Source organism: Tinamus guttatus, unplaced genomic scaffold (assembly GCF_059628265.1).
Source record: "Tinamus guttatus ecotype Peru unplaced genomic scaffold, ASM5962826v1 Tinamus_guttatus_pri_ptg000451l, whole genome shotgun sequence".
Lineage (NCBI taxonomy): Eukaryota > Metazoa > Chordata > Aves > Tinamiformes > Tinamidae > Tinamus > Tinamus guttatus.
Genome location: NW_028288985.1, coordinates 1275624 through 1295474, shown reverse-complemented (window position 1 = coordinate 1295474; position 19851 = coordinate 1275624). Strand labels below are relative to the sequence as shown.

General features: G+C 34.4%; 1 protein-coding gene across 9 annotated transcripts in view; it reads left to right on the top strand.

The window, feature by feature from the left end:
* ERC2 (ELKS/RAB6-interacting/CAST family member 2) overlaps positions 1 to 19851 on the top strand; it is a 412632-nt gene that overhangs the window by 165365 nt on the left and 227416 nt on the right. For all 9 annotated transcript variants that reach the window (XR_015913795.1, XR_015913794.1, XR_015913793.1 and 6 more), the window contains one exon: positions 7066 to 7201. Coding sequence is in view for 1 of the 9 variants with exons in the window: in XM_088532042.1 (XP_088388168.1) it covers positions 7066 to 7201 (136 nt within the window). In the remaining 8 variants the exon portion in view is untranslated. The remainder of the gene's footprint in view (positions 1 to 7065; positions 7202 to 19851) is intronic.

The following is a 19851-nucleotide window of genomic DNA, read 5'->3' as shown; positions in this document are numbered from 1 at the left end:
AGTCCTTTCCTTGCTCTTAGCAATGCTCCGGGAGTGAAAGGCAGTGACATTCAGTGTTGCTGCCATGGGCCACATGGCTGCTCACAGAACATAACCGTTGTACAGGATGGTGAGCGGACTTTGAAGTTTTGCAAAATAGTTTTTCTTTTACAAGGAAAAAGGCAAAAGGTTCCTGAAATAAAATATTATTTTATATATTAATAAATTTTAGTTCCATTCTGCTTGTGGTTATGATTATCACTTCCTGCCATTTTATATCAGTGCATTGAATTGCATGAATGGTTCAGCGTAAAACAAGCAAGTCATCTTATCTGAACAGCGTCTGCATCAGAGAAGAGTCCCAGGCCCGATATCGTTTTTTGCAATTAGGAAAGTACGAGTAAGAATAGAAATTATTTGGAAGCTCAGCTCTTTGGACGTGTTGACTGGTCAAAGTAATTAACTTGGTACAACTAACAGTTGGAACAGTTGTTTCTATTTTTGGATTAAATGTAGACTTCAGTTGTTGGTCATTATGGCAATTAGACACTAAAAATAAAATCACAAAGGTTAAGCATAAGAAAGAAATGAAAAATTTGAAAGATGTTTTGGATACTACTTTTTTTTTAGGCTGTGGAATGTAAGTCTGGATAAAAAATCAAATATGTTTAAAATACATTCAAACAACAGTAGAGCAAGTTATTATTTTAGCATATCATAAATTTTAAAATGACTAGAGTCTAACTTTTTAAATAAATTCAGCAGAGAGCCAATAGAACTTCTCTTAAGAAAAATTTTGGTTATTTGAGCTATGTCATGTTTTTTTTGTCCGGTCAAAATTTTAGCTTGTTTTGCATATAGACTTTCTTATGATACTTGTTTTTCCTAAACAAAACCATCTATGGGTTGTAAGTGAATAAGGAGTGACCCTCTGTATTTCTATCAGGAATGTGTCTGTCAATAACCCTCTTGACATCTCTTATGATGTTACAGTTTGCTCAGGTCTAGTCCATCTTTAATTTTTAGGCTTGTAAAAAAGCAGTAGCAAATTTATTTGTATTCTAGAAAAATATTAGCAATAATACTTAGCTTTGCTTCTATCTCAAAGGGGGTTTTATCTCACAGATTTCAGTGAAGCTGGGTCTTAAAATTAAGAACTACTACCAAAAGAAAAACCAAAACCCACAACAAAATAACCCCCTTCCCCCACCCCAAACGCATGCTGTTTTTTCATAGTCTTAGGTCAGTTAATAGATTAAATGGGAACGTTCATGCACTTTCAGCTTTTAAAACAGTGAGAACCGTTGGAAATATTCCTGCTGAGCCTTGCTGAAGTAATGTAGTTCAGAATGGACATTCACATGGACAGGATTTAAAGGATCAGGTCTTCTGCATGACTAGCTACTGAGATCCAGAGTGCCCTGTGAATTGTTAAGATAGTCTTTGGTTCCTGAACATGAAGATATAGAATATTTATAAAGAAGAAAGACATGATCTGTTTTTTTTTTTAAACATTAAAAGCACAAATAGAGCAATAAGTGAAGAGATTTGAACATTTAAAATTAATGTACAGGGTTATATTTTAAAATAGGTTTCTGGAGTTTTTTTTAAAACTTTTTTGACTAAATTCAGATTTCTTTCTTAATATACAAATATGATTGTTTTGCCAAAAACATTTTTGGTTTATCTTTCATATCAGTTGTGCTCCACATTTTTTTATTTATCCTTATGTAAAACAATTTTAAATATTTACAACCTTATTTCTCATCTGTATTATTCTAATATTTGACTATTGCGTATTTTGTTATAAAATTAGCAGGGAAGTCTAAAGGTTTGGGAGTCCTGGGGAATTTTTAATTGATTTTTCTGATAGGTAGTCCCATTAGAATGTAGTGTACTGTTTAATGTAATGGAAAGTACTACAGACACATATTCCTCAAGAAAATGATAAAATTTTGCTCTTAGGAATATTTTGGCTGTCTGCATTTTTTGGATGCTTTGGAGGAAAAAAAAAGTTTTTTAAAAAAATGTCTTTAAGATACAGAATAAAGGCTATACGAAGCATGAAACACTTGCTTTTGGCTGACATTACCTAGTTCTTGGCCAAGGTATGCAGGTGCCTAATTAAACTGGGGATTTAGTGTAATAACTTGACTTTCTGTAGTTATCAGGGAAGAAGGTCTTGGAGTGTAGTCTGGAGTTACACACTACTGTAAAATTAACTCTGAAAGATATATGTCTCCTGACACTACATGTTAATATTTATTTTTAAAAGGTGGACTAAGTGAATTGCATGTAGTATACTCTGAATTATGAGATTCATTTGCAAGTTCTTCCAAAAGAATAAGATAAATTGGACATGGTTAAACATAGTCATTAGAATTAGTGATGCTCATACAGGTCAGAATACAGTGTTACAGTGTTTTGATATTTGTATTCCTGCTGATTTAAGTTCTTTTGGAATCTCCATGATGCTAATGTCTATTTCTTACAAAAAACTCCACCTTTTTTATTAAAAAACCGAATAATAGTATTTAGCTTTTAAGGACTATGGTGACTAGTGCACATGGGTGTATGGGCATGTTGAACTTCCTCCTGCACCGTTTGTGCTTTAGGTCCTTTGCTCCAAACTGTGCAGGAGACAGTCACAGGGTGGTAGAGCAGCTTTTGTCTTTTCATCTATCTTGTTCAGGTATAAAATGTTCTAAGTGTACCTAAATGTTTGGCAGTCTTAGCTACTCATCCCTCAGTGGTATAAGAAATCTCATCTTGATTCTTGTTCTCTTGATCGACTAATGCCTCTTTTTAGGAAAATGTTCTTGGATGCTGAGGCAAATGGATGTACACCATTGATGTACACCAAATGATGTACACATCATTTATGTGATTTCGATACCTGATTTTAGGTGTAGTGCCAGCTGAGATGTGGATGGCTGTGGAGTCTTCTGTACATTATATTTGCTGAAAAAGCATAGCTGCAGTCTATCATGCATGTAGGCTTTAGAGAAATATCTGACTTTAATGTGTAGTTGAGTGGTAAATAACTTCAGCATAAGATAATAGATATCCATCTTCAAAATGAACTGAAACCTAACTTGAAAAGAGCTGTAGATTTCATCTTACTACTTTATGGGCAGTTACAACATGAAAAAAAAAAAAAGAGTACTTTTGCATATATATTCATTTTTACTGCTTCTAATTTTAGTACCAGAATATGATTGTCTATTCTACTGTTTACACCCTTGCAGCATGCATTATAGGTTTTGAAAACATGTATCTTAATCAGTAATGTTTTATTTATTTTATTCTGTCTAATTTATTTTGTGGTCTCAGAGCTTTAAATTGAAACCATTTGGCAGAACATATGAAAGTAATTCTTTCTGATAAAAAAATAACGTAGACTCAATTATGCACATCAGCACAGCTACTAGTAAAATATGTGGCTATTTTGTATCCCATATGGTAAAGGCATATGATGTTTTCTACTAGTTGCGTACTCTTCCCAAATATTTTTCTATTTCTTGTGCATCATCGATTATTTTTCCTGATCTTACATTTTATTCATAACAATTTGAAAAACAGAGGTGTGTGAAAATATACCATAGCCAGCACACTGGAAATATGTACTGGACCAAGGATTTTGTATGTATAACATATATACACACACATACATATATGTGTGCATGTGTGTATAATATATATACATTTTTAATACTTTGTAAGTTATGCGGGATGTATAGTATGCTGAATTCTCAAAGTGTCAATTTATGTCTTCACAATTCCTGGTGAATTTTAAATGTGGTACAGAGTGTGCTGTGAAGTGGCTTACAAAGTTAGGAAGAGGTTTCTTCAGAAAGCTCCTTAAAAAAATGTACATCTGACATGAAAAATAATGCAATCTAGTTCAGTTTATTTCCTAGAAGTTTTTATAATGGTAAAGGTATATATTTTAAAATTTATTCTCATTAACCTGGAGGCAGAAGGAATGAAATCTCCCTTTTTCTACTTGAATTTCTTTGGCAAGACTGGCAGATATTGCATAGTGTTTAAGACCTAGAATCTGAAGGAATGTTTTGATGACCAGCTTCGAACAGAAAAGTGAAGATTATGTGATAGTTTCCAATTCAAACAGATCAGATTAAGTGGTCACTTGTTTGTAACGCATTGCTCCATGACGTTTGTCAGCATATTTTTATTCAAAGCTAATGAAAACAGCTTTTGATAGTTAGAATGGTAAAAAGTGCTTTTACTAATTTCACTTATCTTTCTATAATCAGTTAAAATTTTTGAGGGGAGGATACGTTCTGGTAGTTATTTCATACTTTTTCTTTCAGGCCTCAGAGAAATGCTTATCTAAGCTTTTTAATTGTAGTACTTCCTCTTCACTGTAGGCATGTAGTTGGTTGGGGAAGAAAGAGAGGCCTCAGCACAGCCTCTTCCTTTTCAGAATTTTGCATTTCAAGGGCACCAGATGTTTGTGGCACCTCCAGTGTGTTCTACTTCTTGGTATGGAGTTAGACACAAACTGGGATAGGAAGTCACAAGAGGAAAGAGTGATGAAAGAAATAGTTAGCATAAGTCTAAGATTCAGCAGCCCAAAATCATATTAAATGGCTAAAATTTCTGTCAATTGATACATTTGTATAAGAAGTTCTGCAAGAGACATTTCTTCCTGTATTTCTTTATTTTCATGCCAAACAACAGTGTTTATGATGACACTGTATGGACCATTAAGAGAGCTGTTTTTTCCCTTGGAGTTGTACAGCACTTCTATCGTATATGAATACCTAGATGTATAAATAAAAAGGGCATCACTCAAATTCTTGAGATATTTTATTAATTGAGAGCTTGGTATCTAAGCCCATTATATTCCTTAAGATAGGAAGAGTTTAAACAGAGTTATGATATTTCTGTTTGTTTTCCATTTATCTGTCAGTGCAACTTTGACAGAAATATACCTCCTGCTTTTTAGCTCTCTCACATTGCTTGCTTATTATTGATAAGCTGTGGCATAGTGTTGTATACTTTAGAAAATCCACCTTTCTCTACTTAAAACCCTGATTTAAATCTGATTTTTTTTTCATCTACTGGTGACATCTACTCTGTTCTGCTCTGTCTTGATCTGTTTTCTGTGCAAATATTTCCTTTTCAGTTGGATGAATAGAGTTTCAGGAAGATGAGCTAAATTTATCATCAATTTTTAGTACCTTGAAGATCAATTAAAAACAAATTTGAAAAATATATTTTGTATGGTAGTACTGTATCAAACTCCAAAAATATCTAAGTGATTTTTCTCTCACACTGTGACTCGAAGTTTTAGAAACAAAATTGATGGGGAAATTCCTCTTGTAGTTTTATGTTCACTGAATGCCGTGTTATTTTCTACAGTCTTTTTCCTATTTTTGTAAATATCTCTGTTGTGGAATATGAAGCTGTTAAACTGTCACCTTTCATTCTGCAGGTCTCTTGGTGAAAAGCTAATACTCCTATACCATTACTTCATCTGTTTGAACTTTTCTGAGAGCCAAACTTACACAGTACTGTAACAGATGTAAAAATATTTCTTTGACTTTTGATATATTTGATAGTTTAAGATAGTGTAAAAGTACATATATAATAGAAACTGTATATATACTGTTGCTTGTAAATAAGCAGGGAGAACTCTTCATTCTGCACTCTTGTAAATGAAAGTGCTAAAGTATCAAAGATTTTCAATTCAATTACTGTTCCTCTCTCCTCTTTTCCTAGGGAAATTCATGTTTCTTTCTCATAATAAGAGTAAATTAGCTTTTCTGTTATGTATTATACCCACAAATTCTTAAGTGCAATGCACTTAAAATTCTAAGAATTTTAATAGCATGAGAACATTTACTAAATTGGGATTCGTAGTTAAGCCTTCAGTGAACATAAATAAAAGAATTGATAGGAGGACAAAGAAGGCAGTGATAGAAGTAAGTAGAAGATGTCCTATTTCCTTTAGCATAATCCAAAGCCATGCAATAAATTTATTCTGTAACTTCTTTTTCTCTGAAAGTTCTACGGTGAAAAGCACAGAGACGTTTCCAGTGATCTTTTTCGTCACTAAAAAAATATTCTCTTCATTTGCCAAAATGGGATTAGTGAGTAGATCTCATTAGGAATTTGCACATGACTTTGTTCTCTTTTATCTATATAAAAATAAATTCCTCAGAGTCAAAAGAAGTCGAGAAAATAATATCCAAAGCCCAAGAAGGTAGAAAGCATTGCTACAAGGATATTTTTCAGAGCCAGCCAGAGCAGTAGCTGTAGCATCCAAGACAAAATTAGTTTGCCTAGAAGGGTATGTGCTAAGTACCAAAACCAAAAATGCTTCTAGTATCTTAATAGATAAGAGCCACAGAAAAAGAGCACTAGATTTGAAACAAATAAAAAATATAATTTTTGTTTAAGTAAATTCTTAAGACATTTTTTCATGGTGTCAAGGATGTTTTCATTTTCATTAAAGATTATTCATAAATTTGCTGAAAACCATTTGTTAAAAGAATTCACTTTTTTGAAAAAAAGATACAAATGTTATGTTTTGGGTGTATAAGAAGATATTCATAAAGTTCTCTTGTGTTTTTCATGGTGTAGTTATGTTGTGATCCTCTTCCCCATTACAATATAATCCTCAGAAATAGTGTATCTCTCTGCCAGCTTTGCAAAAATAAAAATTTACAACCTTTATTAGCCATTCACCTTCAGTTTCTACTTGCTTTGAAATGAATAGGCCCTTAAAGGATCCATTGAAGTTGGCCCTAGAATTGCTGTTTGTGTTAAGAGTGTAGGATAATCGACCTCTGCCATATGTGTGAAACGTGTGAGCAAATGATGAAAAAGGAAGAAAAGCCTGTGGGTTGGGATTATTCTTTAACAACTGTATAATATTATGGCATAAAAATATTTTGATATGCCAGTTTGAAAACAAGATGATTTTTTATGATTTAAATCTGATATTCAAAATACCTGTGTGTGTTGGTGATCTTGTTGTAGACACAAGTTACTTTGTAGAGAAACAGATGTGATTGCACTTACTGGCACTAATGGGTATGTGCATACAATTCTTAGACATATGAAGGACCAAAACAAGAAGGTTGCCAATCTGAAGCACAATCAGCAAATGGAGAAAAAGAAGAATGCACAGTTGTTGGAAGAAGTTCGTAGACGAGAGGACAATATGACAGACAACTCTCAACATTTACAAGTGAGTTGATTTTTTTTTTTTTAATTTTGCTTTAAAATCACCCAAGCATTCTATTTTTTTGTGCATCTTCCAGGATGTATAATAAATTTCTCTATGCAAAGAACAGCTGCTTCTGTCCTGCCAGAGAAGGTACTAGTGACTTCAGTTGCAACAATGAGCTATTTTAGTGAGAGGAAAAGCAAAATAGAATGTGAAGCCTTTTCCTCAAAAAAATCAAGAAAGTCATTCTAGCTGGTTTTGAGGAAAGGATAGAAGGATAATTATCATTTCTGCATGCGGTTTCTGCAGCATTCACAGCGTGACATCCAAAGGCATATTGAGGTTACTCAGTGGGGTTATGAGTGCTCAGCATGTTGGAATATCAAATAATACCTTTCTCTGAGTGATTTTTTTTTTTAACCAAGGACACATTCACATGCCCAGGTGATTAGCTATGTAAAATATGATTCAGTTTTTCAAAAGCACTGAATTGTATAGTAGTATGGAGGCTGCGGGGAACTGCATTTGAGACTCATGGGTCCCTTCCTGATCTGCATTTCTAGCTGTAGCTCTCCATATTGAAGTCAAGTGTCTGAAAGTGTAGGCCCATATCAGGAGGGATATCATAATCACATACTCAGATCACCTAATGGGTATGACTTGATCATATGAGCTCTCTATACATGTCTGTGGAGTGGGTTAGACAGCTCATGTTGGATGGGCAAACAGGGTCACTGCAAAATAAGAGTTGTCACCAAAAACCTTACCTCACATCCTTAAATAGGGAGAGAATCACAGAGCTACAACTGTCTTGCCTTGCAGATCTCCTGTAATCATTAATACTTTGTTAACTGCAAAAACTTTTTTTTTACTGTTGGAAAGGAGAGCCTCTCCTATAGCTTCTTTGGATATAATGTAGGCTTTGAGCTTAATTTTCAGAGAATCTCTACAGTTTATAAATTACTAAAGCTCAAACTTTAAGATTTGAAATATAATTAACTGATTTGGGTAAATGATACATCATATAATTTATAAATTATATTAAGGAACACAAAACAGGTTTGTCACTTAAAAGCTACTTTTTCTCTGAGAACTGACTATGAAAAACTGTGAACAGAAATGCATTGATCGAAGTTTTCTATCAATGGTATCAATATCTCTGCATCAGTATTTGGCTTGATCTGTTTAATATAATGGGTTTGTGGAAATTTTCTAATAGGTGGAATTTGATCCTCATGCTGCATGCCAAACTGTACTTTCTATGTGTTTCTATATGCAAAATGGAGAAACCAACACTACTCCTCTCTTTGCGCTCATGTCAGTAAAATTGCATGTCAGAATCAAATTCAGGAAATGATACATTATATTATACATTATTTATATATCTGGATGATATTTTGTGTACTTTGTAACCCTAGTAATTACAAACTGATTGCATCATTGTGCCTTCTACTGCACATGATACAATGCTAAAACCCTGTAAAGTATTTACCCTGACAGTGTGAGCTATCAATGTTCAATTTCAGTGTGGAACTTGCTACTTGTAATTTAATCTGCATTGGGAAAGAATATATTAGAGCTGTATTTTTTCATTAATATTTCAGAATTCTGTCACTACAGTGGTTGTAGAGGTCAGTTGTAGAGTCTTTGATATAACTCACATCTTAAATGGAATCAGCATGGCTGAATAGCTTGAATTTAGAAAGAAATAGCTGTATCTTTTATACATCTCCCTTGTGCCATTCACTTGCTGTAAAGTGGTTACCTTCAAAGAACACTTTATGATAAACAGTTAACTGAGACTCTATTTCTTTAACTAGTCCTTAAAATGTTGATATTTTAGTATTTCCAAGTGTATATTGTGTCTTAGTGTATATAGCTCCAATAGTTGTATAGCTACCAATAACTCTGTTTTGTGATACAAATTTATTCTGATAATAGAATATTTTGGCTTAAAGTCACTTGCTGATATAGTTCATTTGCTAATTTATATGTGAGATAGTTACAAATATTAGGTGAGTCTTATGTCACGTTCTTATGTGAATCTCATAAATAAGTGGATGGACTCGTTAAAAAAAAAAAAAAAAAAAAAAAGCAAAAAACAGAAAAACTAAGGCTTCTGTCAATTAGCATTGGTATGCCAAGGAAATTTCTCCATAAGATTTATTTAGAAGTACATTTCCTCTATTGAGATACTTAAAGAACAAGTATGCCTTAAAATGCAGATTTCTGCTTTTAAAAAATGAGATCAAGTTCTGGTAGATGCATTGTTCCAATTTTGATTGGCTTGTATAGCTTGTGATTTGAGGGCAATTTTGATATGACACTCTTGCTCCTGAGCACATGCAGCTATTTAATGTGTTTGGCATAAGATAAAAAGTTCAGTTTATAAGTAATGATGGAAAGTAAATAGAAATATTGTAACACCAGTCCAAGAATTTAACTGAGGCAAGATTTGTGGTCCATGATGTGAGGTATGTGGTATACCTGGAGTTTCTGGGAGTACTGTTCATCTGCTGATTAGATATGAAATTAATTGTTGTTATAAGGAATACTGTGTTAATGTATATACCTTAGTAAATCATATTTACTTTATTTCCTTCTTGTCTTACCACTTTTGATACCTTCTTCTAACATTTATAGGTTCATATAACACATAGTGCTCTTGTGTTCGATGAATATTTTATCTCTGTGAAGGGTGTATTGAGCTGTTATAAACAGAGCTCAACGACCAAAGTGTATCTTAAACTTCTCTGGCCTGATGTAATGATTGTAGACCCTGCTGGCTAGCTGTGACAAGCTCAGCTGAGACTTGTTGAGGCTTAATTAGACTAATTACATTTATTCTGGCCAGCTGTCCATCCCCTTTGTATTGGGAGGGGAGTAACAAGAAAGCTGCTTTTCGGGGTGTTTTCAGGGCAACAGAATGGGTTGAATTTCCTCCTGTTTTGTCCAGGGGTTGAAGCTGTCCCTGGTCAGCTGTCCATTTGCTGTCTGGGAGGTTTGAAGGAGTTCTGATTTTTGTAGTTTCTTTGGAGCTTCAGTAGTATGTAATTCATCCTGACCTGCAGACTATTTGGGATATTCATGACACTTTGCACTAGCTTTTAAGATAAAAACCTCTCAATGCTGGTTCAGACCTGGGCATCAGCCCTTGCAGGGCAAGTCGGAGTCTCCACTGGCTGTGTCTCCTGGCATTTTCAGGCCCCTGTTGGGAGGAAGAGCACCCTGAGCACCTGCAGAGAATCCACCTTGGTCGCTCTCAGCTGTGAGTGAAGCATCAGCTGTGGGTCTGCAGGGTTAATTGGATCACTTTAAAATTGGAAACACCAGGAAGCTAGACTGCAGATTAGTTCTTGGAAATGAAGAGTGGTTGGGAGGTTTTCAGTTCTTTCCTTCCCCAAATCAAGCACAGACCTATGCAAATCTTGCCAGATATAATGGTCATATAATACATGAAGTGTCACAGCAGGAGAGCTGGCACGTGAGTACTTTATCATGAAGCTGAATTATTTTGAGAATGGTATATCTGACATGTCTTTGATTCTCCCTGTTTTTTTTTTTTTTTTTAATTTATCTGCTCTACAAAGGTAAACTTTTTATAGAAGTGCTCAGCAAAGAAACATAGCAGTATCATGCTGTGAAGTTGCACACAATTTCTCAAACAAGTGTCCTTGCAGGATCTTTTAAATGTTATATGTGGTAGATTTTATTTTGGAGATGACTTGCTTGTTTCCTGAGGTGTGTTTTTATTGATTTTACTGATTCTTGTATGCCATGCATCTGCTCCAGTAACTTTGTTACTTCAATAGAATTAGGAAAGAAAACATTTGGGTAACATTGATAAGTTCAGTGGGTTTGGTTTTGATTTCCAAATCTGCTGTAATAGCAAAAACTTGTAACGCTAATGAAGAGCTGACTACAGCTATTTGTTGCTGGTCTATATAAAGCAGCAGACACCAACAAATGATGGCAGGTCTAGAAAGCCAGTTTATGAAACTGGGTATTTTTGAAGTGCCTCAATACTACGTACAATTATCCCCATGTTAGTTTGAAACAATAGGAATTTTGCACCTAATAATATTCCCATATGTCTTATCAAGTAGCTTTCAATGGAAATGAGATGTGTACTTCTGTGTGTAATTTTCAGAAATAAAACTATCAATTTAGTTCATGAATGAAGCTTAATAGAATCATATCTTTTTTAATCCAGAAACACTGCTCCATGGAAGTTTATGAAAAATATCACACAGTTGCATGTCACAAAGGGGAAATGGGGACCAGCCTGAACAGAAAGTGAAAAGATTTAATAGCCTGTTCTGCTGTGATCTGCCCATCTCCTGAATATTTTGGCCTTTTCTTCTGCTTTATCTGCTGAAAAAAAGATTATGACTTTCCTAATGTTTTAAAGGGTTGGATCATTGCCCATCTTGTGGCAGAAGTGCACACACTGGAAATATTTTTCACTGAAAAAGGATTGTTTTTGGGGGAGATGCCATAGATACTGTATAGTCCTCACTGATTTCAAGGATCACGCACAGGTAACTTAATCAGTGCTCAGAGCCTAAAATGTCATGAAACAGGCTGTGTGCACATATACATTCTCCACATGTCCAGCACCTGAGCCTGGGTTGCCCACTGAACATAATGAGGAAAGGGACAAGAATTCTGGTTTTTCAATAGTTTTGTACGTGCATGGCTGGATAACCCGTCTTAGATGATGAATAACACATGATCAGGAGAAATTTTATCGAAAGAACCAGGATGATTCTTTTGATAATGTTAATATTATAACATTGTCTGCTGTTTGTTTCTTGCCATGTAAATATCCATGATATCTGTAGTATCTTATTAAAATTAGCTTGCAAGAGATATCACAACTGTTAGTCATGAATCCTCAATTTGGAATTGGCTCTCTATTTTTTACTCTGTGCTTCAGTATATAATTCTCATCTCCATGATAGTTCTAGAAATACAAAATACACTGAAGACATAGCACAGTGCCATATGTTATGTCTGTATTTCTTAAAGTAGAAACATGGCCTAAACAACTGGTATACCTGACATTCATTTATTATGATTTTCTCTTAATGCAATGTATTTCCTAATGCATTGTCTCAAAGACTAAGGAACTATAATGTTAATAAAAAGAGGAAGCTAGGGAATGAGATGGAGTCTTGCAAATAAAAATGAGCAGTGTAATCTGTTCAGAGACAGAGGAAACAGTTGTGACTATTATGCAGACAGGCATTAGTGTACATAGCTGACATAAGGCAGGACAGAATTCATTGCATAAACACACAGCTTTGTATTTATTAGGGCTGAAATACATACCTAGTGAGAAAGTTCAACCTTTTAAGAGCTTACAATCATGAGTTACCGTATTAAAAGTAAATTCTAGTTAGAGGATGTATCTGAAGTTGGGCCTGTGCCTGTCTGCAAGGCTTTGATAATTTGGAACGTGTAGGGGGTTCTGCATGTGTCCTTCAGAGGGCTGCTCTTTATTGTAGAGGAAGATGGAGAGGAGGTTGGGTTTTTGTCTTTTACACCATTCCTCTTTGATCTCTGTGTGTGTGTGTGTGTGTGTGTGTGTGTGTGACATGCACATAGTTTTCTAGCTCTGATACGTTTAACTGTTTCCTACTTCTTGCCCATCTGTAGCTAGAGAGTAAGTGGAAATGAGAGAATTATTTTACCTTTCATTCTCTATAAGCAACATATATCCCTTAGGACACATAAATGGAGATATGTTAAACTTGAGAAATATGTACAGAGAAGAAAAGCGAGATAAGCTTTGGTCTTTCCTTGCTGTAATGGTCGTGAAGATGTTAAAAGAAAAGTTGGATTGCTGCAAATTCATATTAAGATCAGTTGCAACAAGTTTTTCAGTCTTCAGGTTAATCAAGAATCATATACTTTTTGATACCAGTTCAGTGAGAAATTCAGAAGATGGGATAGGTAATGGGAATGAATGAGAATGAAGTTTTCCGCTAAAGATGCCATATTCCTTTTTGTGGAAAATGCAGAATAACAACTGAATTTTAATATAGTCAGGGTGAATTTGAAATCTTATTTTACTAGAATTTTTGTGCAATTAAAGCAGAAGCTTAGTGGTGCAACTGACATGAAGGGATGAAGACTGTGATGGTCTTGTGTTGTATAAATCTTATGGTAGAATAAGGTTCTTCCCTCAGTTTTACATTAAATTGTAATTATTTTGGTTGCATGCATTTGCTGTTACGGAGTCAGACAATTTCAAGTGAAAGTGAGCACTTATCGTAATTTTGGGCTAAATTTTGCGTATCTCTTATGTTAATGAACTAACATATGAAGAAATGTAAAGGCCAATATTTTATGCTACCTTCTGGAATACCTCTGCAGAATTCTCTTCAAAAAGAAGATGCAATGTCTCTTCAAAGATGTCTCTTCAAAACTAAAGTAAGTTTTTGTATGCTTCTGTTTGCAAATTATAGGTTCGTGGGACACTGTAAAAATTATTTATTTTTTTCTTTCTCCCCTTTTTTTTTTTTTTTTTTTTTTTTTTTCCCCCTGTCGGCACTGGTTAAGCTGAAACTTGATCTGTTTGCAAGATCAGTGTTCATATACATATCGGGTAGTTTTTTCCAAGTTTTACCCATATAAAGCAAGAGGTTTGAAATAGCAAAAGGAGAGAACGCAGCATAGTAGATTACACAACTATAATCTACTTATGTATGTGCATTAGTGATACGTTCAGGGATATTTCCCTTGTTGTGTCACTGCTGCTTTAATTATAGCTGGATTTTGCCAACATAGGAATTGTAGCTAGTAACTGCAGTGTCAAAAATGTCTAGCCTTCAGCAAAATGGAGTAATTATTATGTATTTTGCACAGTTCAGGCAAATTTGCTACTTTTTCTTTGCAAATATCTAGGAAAAAGGCAGAAAATACGTTTTAAGACAGTCATTTTCATGTAGCTGAACATAAATTTGTAATGGACCATCTACATTTTGGTGAAAGTAGGACTTAAAACATTTTTTTCTGTGGCATGTTGATAACTGAACTATGAAAAGTCTTAGAGTTGAGGCTCTGGCTAAGGGTAATAGAAAATCCAATTAAGCCTATGATAATTTAGTGCAATATATTAAAAATGATTATTGGACTAGATGTGCATCATACTTACCAAAAATCAGACTAATCAATGCAACACACATGAGACTATTAAAGACCCAGCTAATGTATTTAGATTTCTAACATGGCATAATTGCATATATATGCAAATTCAGATTTTAAACATGGGTGGACATGAAGGAATTTTCTCTTTTTGGCCTGGGGAAGCTCCCTAAGTTGTGGATAAATTCCATATGTGTTGCTGAAATGCTTGTTGAACTTCAGCCAGTGGTTTAAGGTTATGTTGAAGAAAATATTTCTAAGATGTTTCAGATGAAGAAAAGTATTTGAGAATCTGCAGAGGGCAGGAAGGTTGATTGGTTGGTCTGGGGATCAATACCACAAGTGTTTTTTTTCTTTGGGGATTTACTTTGACATTTGTTTTCGTTGTGTAGGGTAATCCCCAGAAGCCGAAAGTACTCTTATTCTAAAATGTCCCTATAGACAATCTATGAAAATCTTACTTGAAGATCAGTTTCTACTAGACTCACAGTCTCTTAAATCTTTTTCAGTTTGTCATAATTGGTAGTCTGACAGAAGTGACTCAGTGTTCTGTGCTATGTCTTTTAATAGCTATAAGAATAAAAAGAAGTTTAGTAGGTTAAAAAGAAATCAGCACAGCTCTTATGTATTTGTCCTGTCTTTTCTTTTGTCTAGAGTATTACATCATATGTGTATGTATAAAATAACATGAATTTTATTCTTAAAACTGTCTCCATTTATTACTTTGGGATTTTTAACTGAGTAGTCAACATTATAAAACATTGCATGTCTTTTTTTTTTTCTCTTAGTTTTCTCTTAGTTTTTACAATTAAGTCAGCAACATAATGATTTTCAGCATTGTCTTGGCAGTGGATTAGCTCAATGACATCAGGACCCAGGAACAGAACCTGCATGTCTTGATTTGCAAAGTTAAACTTGGTTAGAGAAGTGTGAACTGCAATAGTTGAAAAATGTTTTATGTTTGGATTAAATAATTCAATTATTTATACCGTGTGCCTTAAATGTATTATTAGCTGAAAAAGGGATATATGAAGAGGTATTGGAAGAAAAAGCTCTTGCTGGAAAAGAAGAGGGGAAAAAAAGAAAAGAAAGAAACAATAAGAAACAGGAAAAACTTAATGTGATACACCGTTTTTTTTCTTCAGTGCTTATGTAATAACTCACACATGTGGGACTCCGGTAGTCTCCAGGGGGCAATCACATTCAACATGTATCAAAAGAAATAGTTCAGTTAAACCAACTCTCCATACCCAGCAATAATTACCACGGGTTTACACTGCGATATGGTTGCAAAAGGTTAGTCGGTAGGGCATCTGCAAATCAAGTCATATGTCAACTCTACATCAATAACCTCATTATAATAGATGTTAGTATTTCAGCACATGACTGTCCAGTATAGCCAGCCACATATAGTTCATTTTTAACTTTAGCATTGACTTATAGCTTGTCTAATATTTTACAAAGTTATGTATTTAAACACCCTATATTATATAAATTATAATCAATGACAAAAACAATAATTTAGATTGAAATTCTGCAAAGGAAATTGCAATAAAATGTCTGACCCTATTTGTGTAGCTGTCTTCAAAATAAGATGAATATAGGAAGTTTTTATTCTGTAATACAAAAGTAGCATAATGAAATTTTGTTTGTTGAGCAATTGCTTAAATATCTTATCTGTACTTTATTTTCCCAAACAAATGCTATTTTCCTTTAAGAACTGCATCATTAGACACTTTGTTATATTCATTGCTTATACTTTCATATATATATTTGCTTTTTTTTGATAAAGAAAAGTTTGATAGCCTGGTTAAATATATAGAAAGCTTTTTACAAACCTTGTGGTCTGCTTGAACCTGAGCTATCTAGCTAAACTACTGCTGCTGTTTGTCATTCTCTGTAGACCGTTTTAAATAGTGGGCAAGACTCTTAACACATCTCCTCAGTAACAAAAGTTCTGCTTGAGGGGAGCCTAACTAGAGGTACATTTTTGGTTACTGACAGGCCATATTCCTACTGCTTACCTTTTGTGCAAATGCTCTGTAATAGCCTTTACGCTGTTATTTACAGACTATCTAGTCTTATAGCCTAGAAGAACAAAAGTGAAGGGGAGGAGGAGGAGATGAGCGTGCTTCTTTTACAGAATCTTGTCTAGAACACACCATACCTTAGAATGTGTCCTTTAAATAGCATTTTATAAATGCGTCTTTGCGTAAAGGAGCTTTCATGGGATAGATACAATCAGAATGTTTTTGGGACAAAATAACATAATTTGTTACACTTTACTGATCACTTTCAGGAATTGTTTGCTTAGAGCCGGACAGAATCTGGCTCCTATATTGCAATATATGCAATTTAAAACAGTATGGAAAATTTGATTTGTGACTTTACAGAAAGGTAAACCTTTCATTCTTCAGCTAAGAAATCACACTTTTTGCATCACCTGGCTTATTAATAGATCCCAAAGTATTTTACAAAATAGAAGTTTATATTTCTAGAAGCTGAGACATAACGAATAGAAAAGTTTTGGGTAAGGTGACTCTGATTGCTGATGGCAGCATTTAGGAGAATAAACTGAGTCTTGGTTTGTCCAGTGTTACGTTTATGGGACTGGACTGCTAACAGTGAAGATTTTCAAGTGGTGTGTTACTCATGATGCTGAAAATGTTTGCTAGTGAAGTGCTGCTGAGGCAGTTGCTGGAGATGAATTTGATCTAATGTTTGGTCCAGTGTGAGGGAGAGCAACAGTAGTATATTCGATTGTAAGATCAGTCTTTAAGGTGTAAAAGATTACACGACATACTAAATAATTTACAAGAACTAGATAGCTTTACCTTGCTCTTGTTCTGCTTTTCTATGCATGATCTTAACAGTGAGGGTGACAGAGCACTGGAACAGGCTGCCCAGAGAGGTTGTGGAGTCTCCTTCCCTGGAGATCTTCCAAACCCGCTTGGACGCAGTCCTGCGCCATGTGCTCTAGGTGACCCTGCGTGTGCAGGGGGGTTGGACTAGATGATCTCTAGAGGTCCCTTCCAATCTTGAGCATTCTATGATTCTATGATCTCTAAGATCTACATATGAATAGTGGCATTTGCAGTTTAGAGTTCTTTTACAATGGATAATAATATTTTTTTGACATGGATCATCAAGGTAATTGGATCACTTGATTTCAGATATCAAAAGAAAACCAATACTGGTGTATCAAATTGCTTAGAAAGATGATTTGTTTTGTCTGTTCCTTCAAGTTAGGATCCTTTTGGCCTGGTATTGTGTTTGTTCCTCTGCTGCTTCTATCTTTATTTTTCAATTTATCTTTTTTTTGGGAAAGAGTCTATTCTGCTTTCTGCATCTGGAAGAGACTTCTTTCCAAGAATACCTTGGAGCAAGGCCCCTGAAATATGGCAAATGTCAAAGTAGCAATGATTTTATTAGATAAATTTATCAACACAAGTGGAATTCTTTTTCCCTTAATGCCTGTCATTACTGTCAATTGAGGAGAATGAACTTAATTAAAACTATTATTTTGATGTAGATGGACAATATGATGAACAAAATGAATAATGTTAACTTTGTATCTTAAGTGCCAGAATTATGCACAGAACACAGTATTTCATTGTATTTTAAAGTGCATGGAGAATTTGTCATATGGAGATAGGGAACTCAGCTGCATTCCTTATCAAAGACATCCCAATTTAGTCTTCTAAAAAAAAAAAAAAAACACATTCTGTGAATTTCTGTGGATGTTTTAGTGACATTAATTAGAAATGCTTTTAAAAATACATTGTTCTTTATTGAAGTTGGGTTATATTTAGCAGTATTATTCAGTTTCACACAGTCATATTTCTTTTCACAGTTCATATAGGCATAATGAAAGAAGCATTTTACACCTACTCTTTAGCTGTCACATAGCTCTGTCATATGGAGAAATACCATAATTTATTCATCTAGAAGCTAAAGCAAAGATAAAAGCCAGGTGTATGCAATCTCTCCCTTTTTTCAAAAAGACTTCAAAGTCACTTTAGAACAATACGAACACTGTGTCAGATTGTGATACAAGCGCTGCAATCCTTTCATTTTGATAAAGAATTTTGTGTTTTCCTGCACAAGGGATAAATTCCTGGATCTAGTAAAGGTAATGGGGTTTGTTAGTGGGACTTTTGCCAATGCCTTGTCAGGCAAAGATTTCTCACCTGAGATGATAATTTAAAAAACAAAACAAAGCTTTTACACACACACACACAAAAAGGTCATGCAAAAATCAGATCACTTTATATCTGAGCTGCTGATGGAAATTGTAATTTGTGAGAAAGTGTTTTCACAATCAGCTGTAGGATTTGTCAGGGTTGACTTTTCTGTCTGGAAAGTCTTTTGTGTAAGCATTTTGTTGCCAATTCTAACAAATATTATTACTTCTGTTAATATTAGAAATACCTTATAAAACTGATGTCTGATTCTTTAGTCCAATGTTAATTTGTTAACAGTCCTATTCAGTCCAATGTAATCTAAAATTTGTTCAGTGTTGCTTTCTTTTGTGACTTATGCTATATTTTAATCCAAGAAGATAGCTTTTGCCTAAATTGTGAACAGCTGGATGTTCAGTTAATGCATATTAGCTATTTAACAGTTAATGGGTATTAACTATTGATGCTCTATTCTCTGTAGTTATTTAAGGTTTTCAATAAAATAAAGCAACTGAATGCTAGCTGGTGCTGAATAAGTAAAGAATTAATGGAAATCTGATTCAAGATTTAAGGAATCTCGAGTTATTCTGTAGAAGCTGTCATATTGTACCTGGATTCACTTTCCATGGTGGAATTATTAGAACCACGGAATATATAGTATTAAATTCAAAAATGGCAACTGCACAAAAATAAGAAAGCTGGTAAAAAGAAATGAAAAGGGACAGTAAAAGGAGTAAAATCTTTGCAAGCATTATGAAGGCTATTTAAAGAAAATTATATTGCCCGCTCAGAGGAAATGGATACTACCTATCAAAAACTACCTTAGGAAGACCAAACAGAAACCAGCATAGTTAAACAGCAGGATAAAGGAAGCTATCAAAAGCAAAAATCCATCCTTCAAAATAATGAAATTTGTCCAGGGGAGTAAAATAGGATCGTAAAACCTGGCAAGTAAAATGTAAAAAGCGCAAACAGGCAGACCGTGAAACACATTTAGCACAAATAGGAGCAAGTCATGAAAGGCATTCGAACTGATAGTTTTCCAGTGTGTCAGAAGGTGGAAGACTGCCAGAGATTCTATAGAGCCAAAGATAATTAAGAAGTAGAAAGAATGTTTTCAGAAAATAACACTGAGGTCAAAAAAATAAACAAAAATTGTTTCTCTTATGTTCACAGAAGTGGTACTTGGAGAGTATCTGCTTCTGGAACCTTGTTTACAGTGCTGGAAGATTTACCTCAAAGTGAGGTGACATAGGAGATGTTATAGAGTAATTAATAAACTAGCACCATCATCCTTGTAGGATCATTGGATTGCAGGGTAGTTCAAGTAGGTCACTG